The 21563-nt window shown below is 48.3% G+C and overlaps 1 protein-coding gene across 3 annotated transcripts in view; it reads right to left on the reverse strand.

The window, feature by feature from the left end:
* The window catches only part of MCC (MCC regulator of WNT signaling pathway), a 521764-nt gene that overhangs the window by 54314 nt on the left and 445887 nt on the right, over positions 1-21563 (reverse strand). For all 3 annotated transcript variants that reach the window (XM_066382027.1, XM_066382028.1, XM_066382029.1), the window contains 6 exons: positions 15165-15311; positions 14103-14192; positions 12895-13043; positions 7658-7798; positions 4210-4313; positions 518-701 (listed from right to left, as the gene is read on the reverse strand). In XM_066382027.1, coding sequence (XP_066238124.1) covers positions 518-701; positions 4210-4313; positions 7658-7798; positions 12895-13043; positions 14103-14192; positions 15165-15311 — 815 coding nt within the window. The remainder of the gene's footprint in view (positions 1-517; positions 702-4209; positions 4314-7657; positions 7799-12894; positions 13044-14102; positions 14193-15164; positions 15312-21563) is intronic.

The following is a 21563-nucleotide window of genomic DNA, read 5'->3' on the forward strand; positions in this document are numbered from 1 at the left end:
GCAGAGCACACAGAGGGCAGAGCACACGAGGAAGGGACAGGACGGATGCTGGGTGACCAGGGACCATGTGCAGCAAATAGCTACCCCAAACGCTTCTAAGAAATCAAGAACTATAAAGAAACGGAGAACAGAGGAAAACAGGAGAGAGAGCACCTGACAGGAAGGAAGACCCAGGGTCTGTCCCCACCACTTTTTTGGACAAATCACCCTTTCTTTCTGGGCTGCAGTCTCCACGGGGGAAGGCCCTTTCTCGCCCTCTCTCTCGGACTCTCGGACACCCCTGGATGGCGCAGGCTGTAAGCTGGGAGAGAATTCTCTCACCCAGCCTCGCAGTCCCCACGGGGGAAGGCCCTTTCTCGCCCTCTCTCTCGGACTCTCGGACACCCCTGGATGGCGCAGGCTGTAAGCCGGGAGAGAATTCTGCTCGCACCCAGCCTCGCAGTCCCCGAGAGCGGGGTCCCTGCGTGCCAAGCGAGTGAGCAGATGTCCACGTTGCAGCAGGAAGGCCGACACTCACCTGGTGTGGCTGTTGGAGGACAGGCTCTCCCAGGGCTGCACGCTGCAGCCGGCCACGGCGAAGGCTCCCCCGCAGCTGCCGTCCAGCTTCATGAGCAGGGCCTTGGCCGCGTTCTCAGCTGTCTTCCTGCAGTCGTGGGCTCGCTTGAGCATCTGAGTGATGTTTTCATCCCCCGACTGGTCTCCTGAGAGAAGCCAATGGATTAATCGACACAGGTCTGGGTAAGACAGGCCTGGGAACAAGTTGGATAACCGGGTCTCAGTTACTTGGGTGGAGGAGTCGTGGTCGGGAGGAACAGGGGTGGCCATGTCTGGGCCTGGCTCTGTCACTTAGAAGCTATACTGAGGAAGGCACTCCTCTGCTCTGGGCTCCACTGTCCTCATCAACAAATGAAGGGCTGGCCAATGTGATTTCTGAGGTCTGTTTCCAGCCCTAACATGCTGTGGTTTTCTAACCATCCAGCCTCCCGGCTTCTCCTCCCACTCAGGCACGAGGCTGCTGCTCGGCCAGTGTTCCCTGTGTTAGCACTTCTGCGGGAGGGCGGGCCCGGGAGCTCAGGGAACACGGCACCTCCCCTGAGTCTGCTTGAGCTGTGCAGGCAAGAGTGACACACTCCATGGTTAAAACGAAATGTAAGGTTATTTAGGTTGGCTCTGCATTTTCTGTGCTGATGCTATCCCTGACCTCTCTCTCTCAGCTTCACTGCGGTCAGTGGCGAGGTCAAAGGCCTCCAGGAGCCAGGGGATGGTCTGGGGCAAGAGATCGAGAGTGGAGGACACAGCGTAGAACCACCCAGTGAACTCCCTGCCCAAGATGCTCATATTCTTGTGTTTTAAAAACCGTACTGGTCAAACAAGTCACTAGTTTGCTATCCCTACAGCCTAGATCCATGGTCTTCGGAATATTTCCAATTAAAATCTTACGCCAAAGCCCAAGATATAAAAATAGTAAATGTGGACCTGGTTGAAGTGGGCAGGGGTAGGGTCATACATTCAGCTCCCTCTCCCTCCACAGCCACTGCTGAGCTCCCAGGAAACTCCTCTCATTGCCCAGGGCACAGTCTGAGAATGGCTCATCTAAATCATCTAGAATGAATGTACTGAGCACCTGTGCCATCGATAAGAAACAAAGGAAAAACCCACAACAATTGATAGTATAGGTCAGGGGTCCCCAAACTTTTTACACAGGGGGCCAGTTCACTGTCCCTCAGACCGTTGGAGGGCCGGACTATAAAAAAAACTATGAACAAATCTATGCACACTGCACATATCTTATTTTAAAGTAAAAAAACAAAATGGGAACAAATACAAAATTTAAAATAAAGAACAAGTAAATTTAAATCAACAAACTGACCAGTATTTCAATGGGAACTATGGGCCTGCTTTTGGCTAATGAGATGGTCAATGTCCGGTTCCATATTTGTCACTGCTAGCCGTAACAAGTGATATGACGCGCTTCTGGAGCCGTGAGGCTTTGCGGCTCAGCCACATACAGGACTCCAGTACTGCATCCGCCTCCTGTGCTCCTCTCACTGGCCACCGATGAAAGAGGTGCCCCTTCCTGAAGTGTGGCGGGCCAGATAAATGGCCTCAGGGGGCCACATGCGGCCGTGTGCCGTAGTTTGGGGACGCGTGGTATAGGTAAATGTCACAAGCCAGTAGGCTTTGCTGTGCAACCATACGGCCTTTAGGGCAAGATGATAGGTCAACTGCCATGTGGGGGGGATGGATTGAGATTCAACAGGGAACTGCTGGAAGCTTTTAACTTGGAATCTAGAAATGACAAAGGAGACTCAGCCTCAGGGAGAGTAAGAGGAACCCCGGGTGCCCCTGTCCTGCAGGCTAAGGCTCCCTGGCCCCCTCGGGCCATTTCTCTGACAACCCTCATGCCTTTCTTCTTTCCAAAAATAAAGTATTTTCCATATATCTCACCAAGTGGCTGCTCTCTGTATTCAGAGAAATAGGCATGATGTTACTGCCTGGCTCATTGTACAAATATATCCACAAGCTACCTAGGATTAGATAAATACAGAGCATTTCATGACGGATTTTAAGCATTTTAAATGCAGATTTATTTAAGCCCTTCCAGCCCCTACCAAGTAACTGGGATGAGTAGGTACATGCCTCATAAAAGGTACCTTTCAAGGACAAAATGGTTTAAAACATTCCTCTGATACAAACTGGAAATGAGATGATTGATTTTTTTTTCCCCTTTAATTGATCGGGTTTCTTAATACATATATTAAAAAACCTGACAGCAGGCCAAGATCATCTCAGGATCTGTTTAATATGAGGAATAAAGTTTTATGGTTCAGTTAAAAGACCCTGAAAAAAATGAGGTTTCTAATGGAAATGCTGGCAGAGTTTCTACCTCTGGGCTGAGATGGAAATACTATTTTAGAAAAAACCCAAAACAACAAAGAGAGGAGTGGAGGATGGTCACCCGTTCAAACAGAGGCCTGCTGCCTAGCTGGGTACTTGGATGAGAAGCAGGAAATTAATACCCAGGTACTTCCTTTCTTTCAGATTTCCTTCAGATTCCGGCACATGTCAAAACTGAAGGAGGAAAAATCTGCATGTTCCGAGCAAAAGCGAGACCCGCACGGCGGGAGCCGCTGGTAAGGACGGGGTTCACTGCGGAGCTGCCCTGCCTGGCGATGACCTTCTCTGCGAGGGGAGTCCGGAATGCAGCCCTGGACAGGCCCACAGCCTTGAGGACAAGCCAGTCCGTGCTGCATGGCCTGGTCCCCTGGCTGGGGACGGCTGCCCTGCCCACACCGCCCTTCCCTGGCTTGGGAGTGACCCTGGCACTTCAGCCGTCCGTTCACTTGCTGTTACTGCTCCAAAGAAGCCGCTGGTAGAAAGTGTAGGCTCCAGGCATTGGCGCTTAAAGGTCACCCCCACCTTTCTCCTCACACGTGGTTTCTACGGCGACCTCACGTACTGCAGGCCCAAGGCCACAAGCCCCGGTGAAGGGCTAGCCAGTGCTGTTAATGAGGGTGCCACACTTGTGTCTTTTTCAATTAACACTCCTTCTAGTTACTCTAAATTGGAGGGGCAGAGTGGGGGCAGGGAGGGTGTGGAGGAACAGATCAGGCCAGCAGGACACACGGCCCTTGGGGTGGGGGGTGAGGTGGGGAAGCGTTCCCCCCCTCCGGCTGCCCCACCGCGGGGCAGTGTTCTGTGAGGCCAACGAGAGCAGGGTGGGAACCATCTCCGCTGTGCTCAGAAGACACCTGGAAACAAGGCAGAGGGTACTCATGCTTCAAAACTCTGTGAAGGAACAAGCCCGCAGGGAGAGCACAACCAACAAAAGCTGCGTGAGGAGACAGAGGCCACACGGGCAGCAAAGGGATCTACAGCCAGCGTCACAGAGGAGCCGTGGAAACGCCGTCCCTGCATCACACGCGGGCCTGCGCTCCATCTGGCCCCACTGTCGGCAGGGGAGAGTGTGTTCCCTACGAGGGCTTGTTTGTTTTAACTTGCCTGTAATTCTGTTTCCACTCCACTTCTCACTGCATTCAACATAAACAATTTACTCATTCAGTCATGAGGAAAAAAATGAAAAACACACTTGACAAGCGCGTTTCATGTTGTGCGGAGGTGCTCGCTCCAATGCCAGAGCCGAGGAGGGGGCGGAAGAGCAGAGGCAGGGGCGAGATGAGGCAGAGGGACGGCTCGGCCCACACTTACCAGGGGAGGACCCCACGCCGGCTGCCCGGAACTGCCCCAGGATGAGGCTCTGCTCGCTCTCCGCCAGCGCCAGGAGGAGTTCGTAGGCCTCGATGCACTGCTCGCTGAAACAGAAGCGCGGCGCCCTCAGCTCCGGTGCCCGCGGTAGCCTCAGCACCGCAGCGGGGTCCCACCACCTCAGACCTGCCCCTGGGCCTCCTGCGCAGAGCCAGGGGCATGCTCTGCTATGTTGTGCCCCCCGCCTTTTAACTTTGGGATCTAGAAATTACAAAAGAAACAATAGACGTGGGAGAGGCAAGTTTGTGGCCCTTTGGATGACCCGCTAAGAGGGAAAGGTGAAGACGGCCTCCTATGCTGGTACCCACCCCCTCACGTCGTCCCGTTCCACACTGAACCAGGGTTGGGCTGTGTGACTACAAGCATATGGCAGAAATGATGGCAGCTCACTGTCAAGATCAGATTAAGAAACACAGTGACCTCCACTCTGGTTACTCTCTTCCTGCGCCTTCTCTCTCTCATCATCCTCTCTGCACGAGGCCAGAGCCGTGTCCTGCAGACACCTGAGCAGCCCTATGGGAAGGCCCATCTGGTGAGGAACCCAGGCTTCTAGCCAAGAGCCAGTGATGCACTGGGGATGAGCCTTCTCAGAGCTCATCCGCCAGCCGTAGTGAAGGCCGCAGATGACGAAGTCCTGGCTGATGGCTCGACCAGGACCTCATCAGAGACCCTGAGTCAGAACCACCCAGCTAAATCACTCCCAGATTCTTGACCCTAAAAACTGTGACATAATAATAGTTATACTATATTAATATAATAGTATATTACTGTAACAAGAAGCAACTGATATTATACCTCAGATAGGAGACTATTTTGACATAGATCTACACTATTCAATACAGTAGCCACTAGTCACATGTGGTCATTAAAAAAATAATAAATAAGTGAAATGAAGAATTCAGTTCCTTGGTTGCAGTAGCCACCCTGGGCAGCACAGATCAGGGACAGCTCCCTTTATCGCAGTTCTGTCAGATGCTTATGGAATTGTCTCATGAAACAAAATCTCCGACAAGAGTTTGAGTTTGGATTTCTAAAAAAGAAAAAATTCAGGTAGAGGATCAAACAGCGATCCCTTTCTCGTTGCCACTGGTGACCCCACATGGACCCTCATCTGCACAGGAGGTGGAGCACGTGTATAATGCCTGAGTGGTCTGGGACAAGATGCCCACAAAAATCCCCCCTGAGCAAACAACTGATTAGCTTCTCCAAGCTGAGCAGGGGAAATATTGCTCAGCTCAACACTTAGTCAATAGACCATCTGTGTTTTGACTGTCTTTACTTTCATCTTCCTTTACAGAGAGATAAGGAAAAGGGCCCAGGCACTATTTGTGGGTGCTGGCAGCTCCTCCTTGCGGGTCGGAGACCCTGGGACACCACTTCGCCCGTGAGGCTGGAAGGGGCTGTGGTGCAGAGCAGCCGTCTCCAGGGTTATCCACGCTGGGTTCTCTGTTGGCTTCGATGTGTTTGTAAACAAGTATGACGCTATCTAGCTTTGGTCTTGTCTATTTTGGTTTCTGTTTCTTGAAAAAACAATGTTTCTTAAAACCATATTGAACTTTGTAGAGGATGCCAAGAGTAAGATACAGTCATTACTCTGAGATTCTGGCAAATATGCCTAAGTGGCGACACTAAGAAAATAAACCTATGAAAACAATCATAAGGCATAGCTTTGTAGCTATTAAAAAAAGCAGTAGTTTAAAAATAAATTCCAAAGCTGATGAGGCTGAAAATAAAAGCGGTATATCCTTTTCTTTTCTTTTTTCTTTTTCTGAGGTTGGAAATGGGGAGGTAGTCAGACAGACTCCCGCATGCGCCCGACCAGGATCCACTCAGCATGCCCACCAGGGGGCGATGCTTTGCCCATCTGGGGCGTTGCTCTGTCGCGACCAGAGCCACTCTAGCGCCTGAGGCAGAGGCCATGGAGCCATCCCCAGCGCCCGAGCCAACTTTGCTCCAATGGAGCCTTGGCTGCGGGAGGGGAAGAGAGAGAGACAGAGAGGAAGGAGAGGGGGAGGGGTGGAGAAGCAGATGGGCACTTCTCCTGTGTGCCCCGGCCGGGAATCGAACCCGGGACTCCTGTACGCCAGGCCAATGCTCTACCACTGAGCCAACCGGCCAGGGCCTCCTTTTCTTTTAATTGAATTTATTGGGAGTCATATTGGTTAATAAAATTATGTAGGTTTCAGGTGTACAATTCTGTGATACAGCATCTGTACACTGCACTATGTCTATCACCTCAACTCAACTCCTTCCATCACTACATATCCTCTCTTTCCCTTTTGGTAATCACCATACTGTTGTCTGTGTCTACGAGTTTTTTGTGTTTTATTTTATATTATTTTTATTTTTTGTGGCAGAGACAAAGAGAGTTAGAGAGAGGGACAGAGAGGGACAGACAGGAAGGGAGAGAGATGAGAAACATCAAAGCTTTGTTCCGGTTCCTTAGTTACTCATTGATTGATTTCTCATATGTGCCTTGACCAGGAGGCTACAGCAGACCGAGTGACCTCTTGCTTGAGCCAGTGACCTTGGGCCCAAGCTAGTGAGCCTTGCTCAAACCAGATGAGCCTGCGCTCAAGCTGGCGAGCTCAGGGTCTCGAACCTGGGTCCTCCACATACCAGTCCGACGCTCTATCCACTGAGCCACCTCCTAGTCAGGCTTGTATTTTTTTTTAAAGCGGTACATTCATATACCACTTGTTCATCAATGAGTGCATTGTAGCTATTTAAATTGGCTTTTTTTAATGGGGAAAAAACTGGCAGTGTGCCTTGAAGAGCTATGAAAATATTCTTATTCTTTGACCTATAATCCCTGCTTCAGGAATTTTATCCTGAGGAAAATATTAAAAGGAATGAAGATATTATCTGCATTAAAAGATCTACCACAGAATTATCTTCAATGTTAAAATGTGCAAAAGTCTTTTACAGAAATGAGTAAATAAAATAACCATCTTTAAACTTCATGCAGGGGATACAGCTATTTAAAATAAATGGATACTCTTAAGCAACACTGCAGAACTATAGCACGTTGAGGAAACAGAATGCACCAGATTAAGAGCAATGTAAAACCTAGATGAATATGAATAAACACTGGAAAGAACAAATGACTATGTAATACAAAGCCTGATATTTTGAATGATGTTACTTGAGTGAAATTATATTTAAGTTGAATATACTAGCAGAACATACCTGTGTACTAACACCATCCTCAATACTCTATAACTTTCTTAATTGTTACAAGGGTGCTCATTGGTTTTCCATATGTACCATGCTAGTATCTGCTGGTCCAACCCCACAGTATTCTAAAATCCCGCTTTCTAGGGACACATTTCTGCAGGACAGTGGCCCCGCCCCCCGCCCCCCGCCCCACGCCCCCCGCCCCACGCCCCACCTGTACTGCAGGGCCAGCCGTAGGGCGGTGGCGTTGGACTCGTATTTGCCCACCAGCATGCTCATCCTCTCGGCGTTGCTTTTGCATTCTTCCAGGGTTATGGTCAGGAGGTCGTTTTGGGACTTGAGGTGTTCGATACGGCTACAAAGGAAGAAAAATCGCTTTAATATTTTCCATACTAGGATCACAACGAATGTGCCAATATCTTAGTTGTCTAAACTGGGTTCAGGCTGGAAATGCATGTTGGGATATAAGTGTGTCAGATGTTTTGGCAAATGTAACTGACATGAAACAATAAAAGAACTACTAAACTCTGTGTGAATCAGAAGTAAAGATAAGCACCCAGTTACTTCCACCTGGCCACTGACCCTGTGCTCTGGGGATTACCAGGGAGAGGAGCCGACTGCGCGACCGCAGGCCCTCATGAGAGGCACGACCGGCATACTTCAACAAACCACCCTCCACAGGGACAGAAGAGCGGCAGGATAGTCACAGCCACCTTTCGCTGAGCCGTTGCTCAATAGCCCTTTGAATTAGTATTGTTATCACCACTTCTCAGAAGAGGGAGCAGAGCACAGGAAAGTTAAGTGCCTTGTCTTGGAGTTTGAACCAGGTGGTTTGACCCCAGACCCTGTGCTTAGTCACTAGGTACAGAGCAGATGCAAAAGAGGAATTCATGAGCGAACAAGAAACTGCTTAACAGATCTCACTAGGGAAGTGGACCAGGAACTGCAGAGTGCATCCAAAGTCCCTTCCAGGTCAGACAGTCCTGCAGCTGCCAACCACTGGCAGGACAAGCAATGGGAACATTAGGCTTTATAGGAATCAGAGCAGATGAGCTCATGACAAACATAAAAACTTGTCTCCAGCATCTCCATTTTCTGCCCCAGGACCCTGACTCTTCGGGTACAATGATTCTTTCTCCATGGGACACACCCATTTGAAGTGCTCTCACCACCAGGCCTTACAGAGACTGAGGGTTTCACACACACAAATGCAAGTGACACTTGAAATGTTAATAGGCTTCGAAGCCATTTGCCTTGAGAATCAATCTTATAACCACATGTTTGAGAACAGAATATAAAGACATTTACCTACATGGGAGATGCCTCGGGAGTGTATAACTAAGATAACTGTGAGGCTTAGGCAAATCCAGTGTCAGTTCAATGTAAGGTGTTACAAGAACATACTTTACTGCCCTTATTCACATTTAGACTTGATACAGTCTGACTTTCTCATTACTCAACTTGCTCCTGTGTATGTCTGGTCCCCAACTAATCAGATCAAACCATTTACCCAGCTCACAGACCTCCTTGTGGCTAAAACCATCTGAGGGGCTTTCTCAGGTAACCTATGTTAATGGGCCACTCTTTCCTCTTAAAATGTCCTCCCTCTCTTGGGACATAACAGGTCTCTACCGGTTTTCTTCTTGCCTTAAAGGCCATTTCATGGTCTCCTTTGCTGGCTCCTTAACCGTCTATGAAATCTGTGAGTGTTGGCCTTTCTTCAGGGCTCAGTCTGCAGCCCTATCAACACTCTCTCCCTGGGGGGATGTTTATCTAGTCCCATGGCTTTATTTTTTATTTTTTGTATTTTTCCGAAGTTAGAAGTTGGGAGGCAGTCAGACAGACTCCGACATGCGCCTGACTGGGATCCACCCGGCATGCCCACCAGGGGGCGATGCTCTGCCCATCTGGGGCGTCGCTCTGTTGCAATCAGAGCCATTCTAGCGCCTGAGGCAGAGGCCATAGAGCCATCCTCAGCGCCCAGGCCAACTTTGCTCCAGTGGAGCTTTGGCTGTGGGAGGGGAAGAGAGAGATAGAGAGGAAGGAGAGGAGGAAGAGGTGGAGAAGCAGATGGGTATTTCTGTGTGCCCTGGCCAGGAATTAAACCTGGGACTTCCATACTCCAGGTTGACGCACTACTGCTGAGCCAACCGGCCAGAGCCTACCATGGCTTTAATAGGCGTTTAAATTTCCCCAGCCTGGACCTCTCTTCTGAGTGCCCATCTCCCAGCTGTCTCTTGATTTTTTCATTTGGGCGTCACACTGACACCTCAAATTTAAAACTCCCAACTAGGACTTTTGATTTTTCCCAAAACTTGTCTTCCCCTATCTTCTCTGTCTTGGTCAATGCCACTGCCACACAGGTGAAAGCATCCCTTTCTCTCATACCCAGATCTAAATCAGCTGCAGTTGACTTCACCAGCAAACACATCCTGACCCTGACCCTTCTCATCATCTCCACTTCGGCCACGCTGGTCTCCTGCGTGTTCTCTCTGCTTCTGCTCTTGCCCCATATACGAATGGTCTTTCACATTTTATATTAGATCTGTTCTTCCTCTACTTAAAACCCTTTGATGACTTTCAGTGACACTTAGAATAAAGAGTAAACTTTGCCCAAGGCCTCAAATCTATACCGTACCCAACCCTGACGGCTCTGCCACCTTGTCTCACGTAACTCCTCCTCTTACTCACTCTATTTTAGTTCAGTTGGCCACTGGACTGTTCCTACTTCACACCAACCCCTTTCCAGCCTTGAGGTTGATAAGTTGGCCCATAAGACAATTCTTACTTTGTCATATGGGTGCTCTGTTTTTTCCCCTTAAAATCTCAACTTAAACATTTCCTCTTCAGAGATGCCTTCCCTGGCCACCTATCAAAAAATCAACCTTCCCTGTTATTCTACCACAGGGTTCTATTTACTTGGAGCTTTCTTCTGATCTTATTTGATTTTTGTCTAGCTCCCCTAACAGAACATAAGTTCCATCAGAGCAGAGACCTTGTTGGTTTTACTTCCCTTTGCATGCCAAATAGCCTAGCACACAGTAGGTGCTTAACAAAGATTTGTTTAACAAGGAAGCACTTTTGAGTAGGTATGACACCTGCACCCCCCCACAAAGTTAAAGGCTGTTATTTTTTGAGGTGCAATAGGCCTCCAACTTTGCGATATGTAGTTAAGTAACAGATATGAAGATATACTGTTAGATTAAAAACTCCCACATTGTAGTTGCAGCTATGATCATAAAGAGGACAATGGAGGTAAGGTAGAAGAGAGGGCTATTAAATAGCACAAGGCACTCTCTCTGGAAGCTTTTGTTTTCTTATTTGCAAAACGGGACTACTACTCTGCCCTCCCAAGTTGATGACTAAGTGGTTGTCTGTGAGAGCCCTTTGTAAACTGTTAAACACCGCAACAATGTGAGCTACAAGCACCAAATATTTCCTCCTTCTTTGGTCTCTCCTAGGTGCATATAAGTGAAGAGAAAGGAGACTCCCCCAAGTTCAACTACACGGTAGGCTTGTTAAATCTCAGAATCTATAGAGAGGAGATCTTCACTAAACAAGGTCTGAAGGCATCTGACTTCATCAAACTGCAAAGGGCGTATCTGCTTCCATTTTTAAGCACTCTCATGCCTGTAATACTAAGAGGGCTATTTCTTTATTGCTACAAGGTAATCATCAGGATTGTCACTCTTAAGTATTTTGGATTTAATAAGGAGACCGTTTAATTTCAAGATTTAAAATGACCTAGATTGCCACATTTCCTTAGTTCTCAAGCACTATATTAAACAGCTTCAAATCAGAAAGGACTAGCACAGTAATTAAATTTATTCAGGTTTGCCACACACAAGGGGAAAGGCATTAAGCAATGGTAGATGGGGAGTGGGATCTGCATTTCTTCCTGGTTAGTTCATAAGCCTTTCCAATTCTTACTATGCTTTTCCATTAAAGATTGGTAGGTAAAGCCAGCCGTGCCATACTCGGATGAGATTTGACAGTCCTTTCTGCCACTGAGGAACAGATTCTGAGTCAGAGCGGTTACCATGGTTTGGCCCTGGTCCTTTTCTGCTTTTTTGGCAGCTGTCTTTCATTGCTGAAATGACCCACAAGCCGGCCTTTGCCCAGATTCAGGAGGGCAAACTCAAATTACGGCTGTCCTGAGACTTGGGAAAAATCCATAATGCAAGGTTATATAGCAGGGGTCGGGAACCTTTTTGGCTGAGAGAGCCATGAACACCACATATTTTAAAATGTAATTCTGTGAGAGCTATACAACGACTCGTGTACCTTACGCATTATCCAATAAAAATTTGGTGTTGTCCCGGAGGACAGCTGTGATTGGCTCCAGCCAACCGCAACCATGAACATGAGTAGTAGGAAACGAATGGATTGTAATACATGAGAATGTCTTATATTTTTAACATTATTATTTTTTTCATTAAAGATTTGTGTGTGAGCCAGATGCAGCCATCAAAAGAGCCACATCTGGCTCATGAGCCATAGGTTCCCGACCTGTTATATAGTAAGGTTTACAGAGTAAAACTATTGTAAGTAAGGCAGGATCTAGAAACTGAGGGCTGTGTACATTTGTGAAAAGCATAAACAAAATTAGGTAAACTCACCTGACCAGGCGGTGGTGCAGTGGATAGAGTGTCGGACTGGGATGTGGAGGACCCAGGTTCGAGACCCTGAGGTCGCCAAGTTGAGCGCGGGCTCATCTGGCTTAAGCAAAACTAACTAACTAACTAAATAAATAAATAAAGCTCACCAGCTTGGACCCAAGGTCGCTGGCTTGAGCAAGGGGTTGGTTACTCGGTCTGCTGAAGGCCCGTGGTCAAGGCACATATGAGAAAGCAATCAATGAAAACTAAGGTGTCGCAACGAAAATTAGGTAACCTCAGAGCAGGAAGGGTTAAGCTCAGAACGCCCAGTTAATCCTGAGCGTCTCTATCAGATTGCCTTTGCTGATTCCTGGTGCCTCTGGGCGCCCCTGGGATGCTGACTCAGCATCCTGGAACTTTTTCCTCCGTGGCTCTCGATAGCACAGGCTCGCACGCTTGGTGGCCATCTTGTCACTCTGACCTTCTTGTCATTCTACACGAACAGCTCCGGGAATTACAACACAATTTCCGAGGGACAGTGCCAAATAAGAAGGCGGGGCCCCTTGTTCATAAATTATTAAGAATTTAAAATGGTGAGAGCAGAGCAGTAAAGCTAGTGTGGGTCCTTCTAAGTACAAAGCCCCGTGCGTTCAAATGCCAGGCCTCCCGCTGCCCACGAAGCCGCCCTGACTGCTTGCGGTAAACAATCCTGTGATGAGTAAGATGGCAGAAACGCCACCCGCCCGGCCTGACGACGTCCCTGTGTCACAACGCACACGCCTCCTTTGACCATCTCTACAGAGGGGGGGAGGGCAGCGCCCACCACCGCTCACACACACAGGGTTCTCCTTACCTATTTAGCCGTTCCGTTTCCACCTCAAACTCTCGAATTTTGCTTTCAGAGATGGCAGAGCCATGTGAGTACAGTGTCTGGAAGATCTCTTGGATGTTGGAGCAGTCCTGAAGAGAGTGGGCCAGGTGTTCCGCCACGCTGCTGGACACCTGTGGGAGGGAGCATGAACCCTCGCTGAACAGTGTCCCTTCAGGGACACTCACCCCCCAGCATGCTTCGCATGCAAAACAATTTAAAGCTTCTATTCCTGAGGACCAGGCACCAGGAGATGGCTGCCCTGATCTTTCTCAGTGCGTATAATATGGTTCTAATATAAAAAGCTACCTGTGTGCTGTGAAAGCAATAATAAACAGGATCAAAACACAGCGGCATACTCCAAATATACGCTGCTGGGGGACGATGCCTCTGCTGAGTCCCTACAATTGTGGATACTGAGCAGAGTCTGGACTCCCTTCCCCTGTCCTGAACCCCCGTCACTCCAGGCCCTTGTTTCTGACTGCTATAGCCAAGAAGAGCAGCCGACTCCTTTAATTCCAACATTTGGATGTGGCACGGAATCGGGATGCCCGGTATTTCTGTGCAGTGTGGAATTCTAAATTAGGGCCTTCAAAGTGCTATTCAGGCTCTCTCTACCCCTGAGGATCAAACAGCTTGCCCTTCTAACTTCACCTCCAATCCTAAAAGGTATCCCCCAGGGAATGTGAACTCCTGCCTTTCCACGGTCCATTGGCGCTCAGCCCCAGGAGTTCGCAGGCTCTACAAATGAACACTCTGGTACTGGGCTAGAAGGCCCTGGTCTGTCACAGCACTGGGCGGCACTTCAAAGGCAGCATTCATCCCCATGGGAGAGCACACTGCCTTTCAAGAGGGATGTGCAAAAGGGGAAGCTGTTTTAGAGCTTCCTGAATCCCTCAGTCTCTGGGGAGCAGGGGGAGAGAAAGCAGATAGTTCAAGCAGTAACTAGACCTAAATCATTTTTGAATGGCTTCAAGGAGAGGGAAGAAGTGTCCCTTAAAGCTGAAGAAGCAATTCACCATGTGGAAACCACTATATATTTTAATGTCTTTGGAAGGAAACTGAGTATGATTTATTATGTTAACTAGCTGGTTTACTGGCGGCAGATTTTGGAAGTTCTTCCATCATGTCTAAGCCACTGTCTGTGTAGCTCTACTGGGAACTGTCCTGCCTGGATTCGCGGGAACACATACCCCAATGCTGCTGATCTCTGAGCCCAGGACTGGTCGATCGGACGACGAAGACTCGGATCTGGTCTTCGATAGCTTCACCCTCTCAGCAATCTGAAAAAGCAAAACAACAAATTATCAAAAGAAAAAAAAAAAGGACACATTACACCCTAGATAAACTGTTTAGACTGTTTATACAGGGCTACTGGTTAACCATGGTGTCTAAACTGATTAATATGTTAAAAATGACTCACTGTCTAACTTTTCTACCATCCATTGAGCCCCGAGCTTTCCAGCCTCAGCACTACTGACATTTGGGGCTGGATCATGTTTGTTGTGTGTGTGGGAGGGCTGTTCTGTGTCTGCAGGACGTGTAGCAGCATCCCTGGCCTCTAGCCACAAGATGCTAGTCGCACTCCAGTTGTGACCATGAAAAACGTCACCAGACACAACCAAATATCCTTGGGGGGAACAAAATCACTTCTGGTTGAGAAACACTGTTTTGGCCTAACTTACTCAATCTGATGGTTGAGAACGAATCTTCTTGTGGAGACGGCTACCAGGGGAGAGGAGACATATGACCAGTCTCTGTCTCTCCGGGGCTGAGTCAACATACCAGGCGGGGGCTGTGGCAAAGAGCGGGAGGGGCGACTTCTCACAGCTGCCATGGCCTGCCCATCATAACCTGTTTCCCTGCCGGCTGGGCTGTCAGTCCTACGAGGGGCAGACTATGGTTCATCACTCAGAGAGCCCTCCTGGGCTGACCCCGAGTCCTCAGAGTACATCTCCATCTACCCCTGGGTACTGTGGAACCTGACAGAACATCTCTCTCTCCACAATGACTGTCAGTGTGACACGCTCCAGCTGGCTGATTAATGAGAGCTGGGGTCCAGGTTGCAGCTGAAAGAGACTTAAAACTATTAGTGGGTTATCTCTCCCCCGCAGCTCCAGTGGGAGGCCTGAGTGAGACCCCGGGGAAGCCCCTCGGGGCCATCTGAGCTGATCTCATGCCTGTACAGCAGCCGTGCCCGCTGGAGGCCGGTGCTTCCCGGTGACAGGGCTGTGCCGCCACCCCCAGAAACTCACCTTAGCGATGGGAATGTCATTGCTGCTGCTGCTGGTGCTCAGCTCCCCAGTGCTGGGGTTAACGGGGCGGTTGGTGGAGGTGAGGCGGCCCGGGCTGGAGGGCCCTGTGGCCTGCACGCTCTGGAGTCGAGTCTGAAGCTCTCGCACCTGAAATAATGATGCCTTTAGACACAGCTGGTGGTTTCCCTGGCCAAAGAGAAAAACCGCCAGGTGGGTGGATGGCAGGACGTGGATTTACATCAAAGGATCAGCTTCACTGCAAAGCTAAGTTGGTTGAGTCCACATAAGTGTCACTGCACCCTTAACTAGACCTGCCACTGGCATCATCTGTTTTTCACAAATATGAGATGAACACGTTATCAAAGGCACTGGAAGCTTCCAGCAGAGGTGGAATGATCGCCTTTAAGGCGTGGTTTATTCGTTCCGCCTCACGTGCCTGGTGCCGTCCTGGGCACTGCAAATGGAGAAGCCAGGATGAAGTCTCCGTTTTCATGGAACTCAGGGCTCAAAGGAAAGACACAAATAATTTGCACACACTGCACACTGAGTGCTATAAATGTCTATCTGAAGTGGTGTAGGAAGCAGAGAAGGGGACTCCATCTGGAATTCAGGGAAGTGAGGAGGAGGGAATGGTACTGAGCAGTCTCCCCAGCGAACAGGGGCCTAGCAGAGGAGTAAGGGGCTGGCTTTGGTGAGGGCTGGGTGAGCTGGGCTAGGAGAACAGCTTACACAAGAGCACAGGGATCATGGTGACATGCTATGTTTGCATAACTGCAGGTTATTCAATATGCATGGCGCAGAAGAGAGATCTGTGCTGGCGAGGAGGCGAGGCCACGCTGAACAGAGACGGACCCACAGCTCCTCCCCAGGGACTTCAACATGGGATTATCCCTGGGGCAGTGGGAAGGAATATCTAAACAGTGCTTTTGTATAAACATGAAAGACAGAGACCTTTGAATGACATTTAGAACACACATTTACCTGCACAGAATTTAAATGTCCAAATCCTGCTTCTCTATGGTTACGGCTCAGTAGCAAAGGGAGAAGTGTTTCAACTAAGTGAAGATAGTTGGCAGAAATTGGTCTTTCTCATGACCTTGGTCACAGTGTTATCACCTGGATAACATCTATCTTAAAGGGCAAACTGATTACAGCACCCATGGGCCCTTACAAATGGGTGGCAGGCTCTTCTGGGAAGAATTAGCACCAGGACAGCTAAGGCAGTGTTTTTCTAACTCGGAGGTGCACCGGAATGCCCCAAGGGGAGTCCCACCCCAGGGATGCTGGCTGAGGAGATGAGGACCAAGCTCAGGAATCTGCATGTCTAATAACCTCCCAGGAGATGTTGGTGCTGCTGGTCAGGGGCTCACATCTTGAGCAGCGCTGACCTAACTAAGGGACTTTCAAGGACACATAGCACTTCAGTCCCAGACACAGGTGGCGCACAGCCTCACCCCTGCCAGCCCCAGCGCCCAAATCCTTCCAGGAAAACCCTTCTCTAAAGCGGCTGGAAAGCTTCTATATTAAGTCTCTTGGATGTCTCCATCCTGCTAAATTAGGAACCAAAAGTAATTGAAATTTCAATAATTCATCAACATATTAGAAACCAAATAGGAAAATTCCCTCGGAGCAAATTGCATTCTATAGTGAAACAGCTAAAAAAAAGTGCCTAACGCCCTGCTGAGGCTTCCAGTAACTGTGGGTTGACGGCAACGTGTGTCGTCCTCGTAACACACCAGACACAGGGCTGACCTTGAAAGAGAACACACTCCTGTCAAAGCTAAATGGTACTGCTGATGAGAGATTACTGGCCCATCCTGAATGGTGCCCCGCAGACCAAGCTGGGTGTTGTGTGGATGCTTCCTGACGGAGTATGTGAAGGAGGGGCCCAGTTCCCCATCAGGCCAGCTTCCTGGCCCCAGGGAGACCTCCCTGGTGAAGACGGTGGGTGTCAGTTTCTACTGCTGTGAGAGTCTGACTAGGTCCTGAATAGTTAACAATGTTAACACCACTCCAAAATCTAAAGGGTGTCTGACTCATTCACAAAACAAGCAGTGGTTTGTTCCTATCATACAAATTGGCCCCCTCATCTTGCTTTTTAAAAAAATTAAAGTTGTCCTGCACAATTTATAAAAACTTCATTAAAACTTCCCATGCCTTAAAAATGTTTCCTCTTCTAATCACTACTAATCACTATAACAAAACATGTTCAGTATGGAAAATTTAGATGACACTGAAAACAGAAAAAGCACCTATGTTTTTTCTTACTATCTAGAGACATTTACTTCTAGTCATTTTCCACGGTGTATTTGTGCACAGGCACACATGCTTAAAATAATTTCTAAGTCCAAATATCCATTTTCTTTTTAAAAGCTTTGAAAACTAAACAATGATAAACATTTATTTTGGTTTATGCCTCATTCATTCATTCAGTGAGAGGAGGAGAGGCAGGGAGACAGACACCCACACCCACATGTGCCCTGATTGGGATCCACCTGGCAGCCCACTAAGGATGCTCTGCTCATCTGCGGTGTTGCCCCATTGCTCAGCAACTGAACTGTTCTTAGCACCTGAGGCAGAGGCCTTGGAGCCATCCTCAGTGCCTGGGGCCAACTCACTTCAGTCAAGCCATGGCTGTAGGAAAGGAAGCAGGGGAGGGGTTGGGGAAGGGGGGGGAGAGAGAGATTAGTGAGAGGGGGGAGAACTGGAGAAGCAGATGGGTGCTTCTCCTGTGTGGCCTGACTAGGAATGGAACCCAGGACATCCACACGCCAGGCCAACACTCTACGCTTTATTTTTTAATGATGATTGTCAGGCAGGGAAAGAAATCCAGCTGAAGGGAGTGGAATGATTCCATCATGGAAAAAAGGGGATAGCTGGTTGAGTTAAACAGCCTTTTCTTCCCTTTTGATTTCGCCATTGGGAGCATCTTACTTCCAATGAATGCATGCAAAGAAATGAAGGCGACAGGTTGTGTAGTCAGCCTAGTAAGGCTTAGGAGGGGAAGAAACACAGTTATTAGATCCTCACTTTTACACTCAACCATTACAGGTTGTACTGTGTTCCCCCAAAAGATATGTCGAGGTTCTAGCCACAGTGTGACCTTATTTTGAAATATGTATGGTGTTTGTAGATGTAATAAAATTAAGGTTCAGTGGAAAACAGTAATAAGGGGACAGTTTTGCTCTGGGAGAGAAAGAAGAGAGGTAAGGATAGCCAATAAGAAATCTGAGTTTGCAACCCTGGCCAGTTGGCTCAGTGATAGAGCATCAATACAGCATATGGAAGTTCTGGGTTCGATTCCCAGTCAGGACACATAGGAGAGGAGACCATTTGTTTCTCCCCCCCTGCCCCTCCCTCTCCTCTCTCTTCCTCCCTCTTCCCCTTCTGCAGCCATGCTCCATTTGAACGCATTGTCCAGGGCATGGCACATCATACCAGGTGCTGAGGATGGCTCTGTAGAATCTTTGCTTCAGGTGCTAAAAATAGCTTGGTTGTGAGCATGGCCCCAGATGGGCAGGGCATCAGCCCCAGATGGAGGCTGCTGGGTGGATCCTGGTTGGCGCATGCAGGAGTCTGTCTCTCTATCTCCCCTCCTCTTAATTAAAAAAGAAGAAGAAAAAAAGTAAGGTGAGTTTGCAGACTGGAGAATGAGGATGGGAATTAGAAGGGTTTCCACCTGGTAGTTTCTGTTTCTCTAAGAGAAAAGAGGTAAGGTCGTTGCTAGGAGTGAGTGGGGGATAGCAGACATCAGAAATGAAGAAGCAAGCTGACCTAGGACCAAAAAGGAAGGGAGAGAAACAACTTACACAGCGCTGAGAGCTTGACTGAGCCGTTCATTCAGACGGCAGACTGAAGAAATGCACTGTTATCTTCCAACGCTGGATGCCTTGTGAAAATAATAGTATAGAATAAAAAGATGAAAACCATAACGGTGAAAAGAATGTGGTTGGGGCATTAGCAAAAAGAAGAATTGGGCACATTCCTTAAAGGCAAAGTGAAAGGACGAGTCCTGATGAAAGAAACAGAATTCAGAAAGCCAAATTCTCTAAAATACACCAGGGAGGTGGCCAATCTCCCCAGAAGAAGGCTGGCAGGGTTCAGAGTCTTGCTTTGGCAGGTACTACAAAGGACAAGAATGAGAAGTAGGCTGAAAACAGGAGGAGTAACTCTCTGTACACAGAACAAATGAAAATCTCCAGCACGACAGCCCCAGCTGAAATAAACAGGCACTCCTATTAAAAATGCAGAGAAACGCTGCATAAAAAGAAACAATGAGACAGAAATCCACTGCCAAGTTTAAAAGAAACGCAATAAAATCTCCAGATGCCAAAAATGAAGTGAAAAATAAAGCGAGGAGGCGAGGAGGGAGGCGCGGCCGCAGTGAGCCACGGGGACTGAGAGCAGGGCGGAGAGCGTTCATGGCGGGGTTGGGGGGCGAGGAGGGAGGCGCGGCCGCAGTGAGCCACGGGGACTGAGAGCAGGGCGGAGAGCGTTCATGGCGGGGTTGGGGGGCGCAGGAGATGAAGAGGTGGCCCCTGCAGGTCAGCTGTGGGGCTGATCCGCCACATGAAGCCTGGACCCTTCCTGCCCCACCCACCTGAGAACAGTGACAAAGAGTCCTCCCGCCCACGAAGCCAGAGAGCAACCCTAGAACCGGGCAGAGGGGCCAACAATGAGAAATTCAAGTCCCAGACCCATGACATATCTGGAGGTGGAGTCCAAATGCATACCGCAGGGCCCAATCTTACACATTAACGGTGAAAACTGCTCTGGATTTTGCCAGGCCATGTACTGCCTCACAGGCCTAATTTGTAAGTCGCCCAGTATCATTAGGGAACAGGAGGCTTAAGCCTCCCATGACTGGGAGCCCGGGACCACGAAGCTGCTAGACACGGAGGTACGACTGCAGAGAAAGGAGGATGAACCGGGGGATGGATTCCCCTGAGAAGACAGAAAAATAAAGGAGACAGTCAATGACATCACAATAAGTACATTTATGATCCTTAAAGAGATTTTTTAAAAAGAGTCCCCTTAAAGAATAAGAAATTATGAAACAAAAATAGGCAGTTTCAAACAACAATAGGTAGATGAGAAAAAAAAAAAGCCAGCAGAAGATGTAATCAATGAAATAGAACCAATGCACTGGTTAAACTCTAGACTGGATAAAATTGAGAAGAGAGAGAGAATTATGAACTGGAACAGAGTACAGAGAAATTAATGAGAACCCCACCGGGGAGGTAAAAATATACAAAAGATACAAGTGTCGATGAGAGATATAAATGACTGCCGAGGCTCCAGCATACTTTTAAAGGAGTTCTAGAAAAAAAAGAACATAGGAAATGACAGAAAAACAGTATTTAAAAAGAAAGTAGATGAGTGTTCCAGATGTAGGTGTGACAGTTTTCAGCTGTCAGCAAATTCTTGGATATTTATTCCATCAAGAGGTGGAGTCCAATTCCCCTCCCCTCGCATGTGTCTGGCCTGAGAAATTACATCTAGTAAACAGACCATAGTGGAGGTGATACTAAGTAACTTCTGAGGCTAGTTTCAAACGGGATATTTTGCCCAGTTCTCTCTTGGAGCTGGCCCTTACAAACCAGCCACTCCAATATGAGGCAGCCACACAGAGAGAATGCGTGTGGGTCCCTGCTAAGCCCTGGACAATAGCCAGATTCAGCCACCAGATATATTGATAAATAAGAAAGCCTTTAAAGTGACTCTGTCTCCAGACACCATGTGGCAACCACATCTGAACCCAGGGGAGAACTGCCCATGGAGTCCAGTCACCCCCAGAACCACGCGGTCCCTAAATTTGGGGTAGTTTGTTATGTTGCTAAAATTAACTAGAACAGGAGGGTGACAAAGTAACTGCATATCTAGAAACATTGTAGTGCAAATGTAGGGGGCAAAAATGATAAAGAGATCGTCTTAAAAGCTGTCTAGTGGGAGAGGTAGACACCTTAGGCAGGGTGTTGTTGGTTTGTTTCATTTACTACTAGATTGCCAACACCTTGAATGGTGTCTGACACAGTGTCAGTCTCAGTATGACCTGCTGAATTTTAAAAACATTTGTCAACCTAAAACCCGATACTCAGGTAGACTATTGTGGTAAGCTGGAAAATGGCCGCCAAAGATGTCCATGTCTTAAACCTGAAAACTCATGACTGTGTTACCTTAAATGGCAAAAGGGTATTTGTAAGAATGTTTAAGCATTTTCAGATGGAAAGACTATCCTGGGTAAGCTTCCCGGGAACCACTAGTCACAGGATCCTTGTAAGAGAGAAGCAGGAGTGTCCGATGTAGAGAGGTTTGAAGGTGACGTCCTGCTGAAGACTGAGGAAGGGCAAAAGTCAAGGATCAGCCTGACCAGGCAGTGGTGCAGTAGATAGAGCATCG

The sequence above is a fragment of the Saccopteryx leptura genome, chromosome 4 (genome assembly GCF_036850995.1).
Source record: "Saccopteryx leptura isolate mSacLep1 chromosome 4, mSacLep1_pri_phased_curated, whole genome shotgun sequence".
NCBI classification, from domain to species: Eukaryota; Metazoa; Chordata; class Mammalia; order Chiroptera; family Emballonuridae; genus Saccopteryx; species Saccopteryx leptura.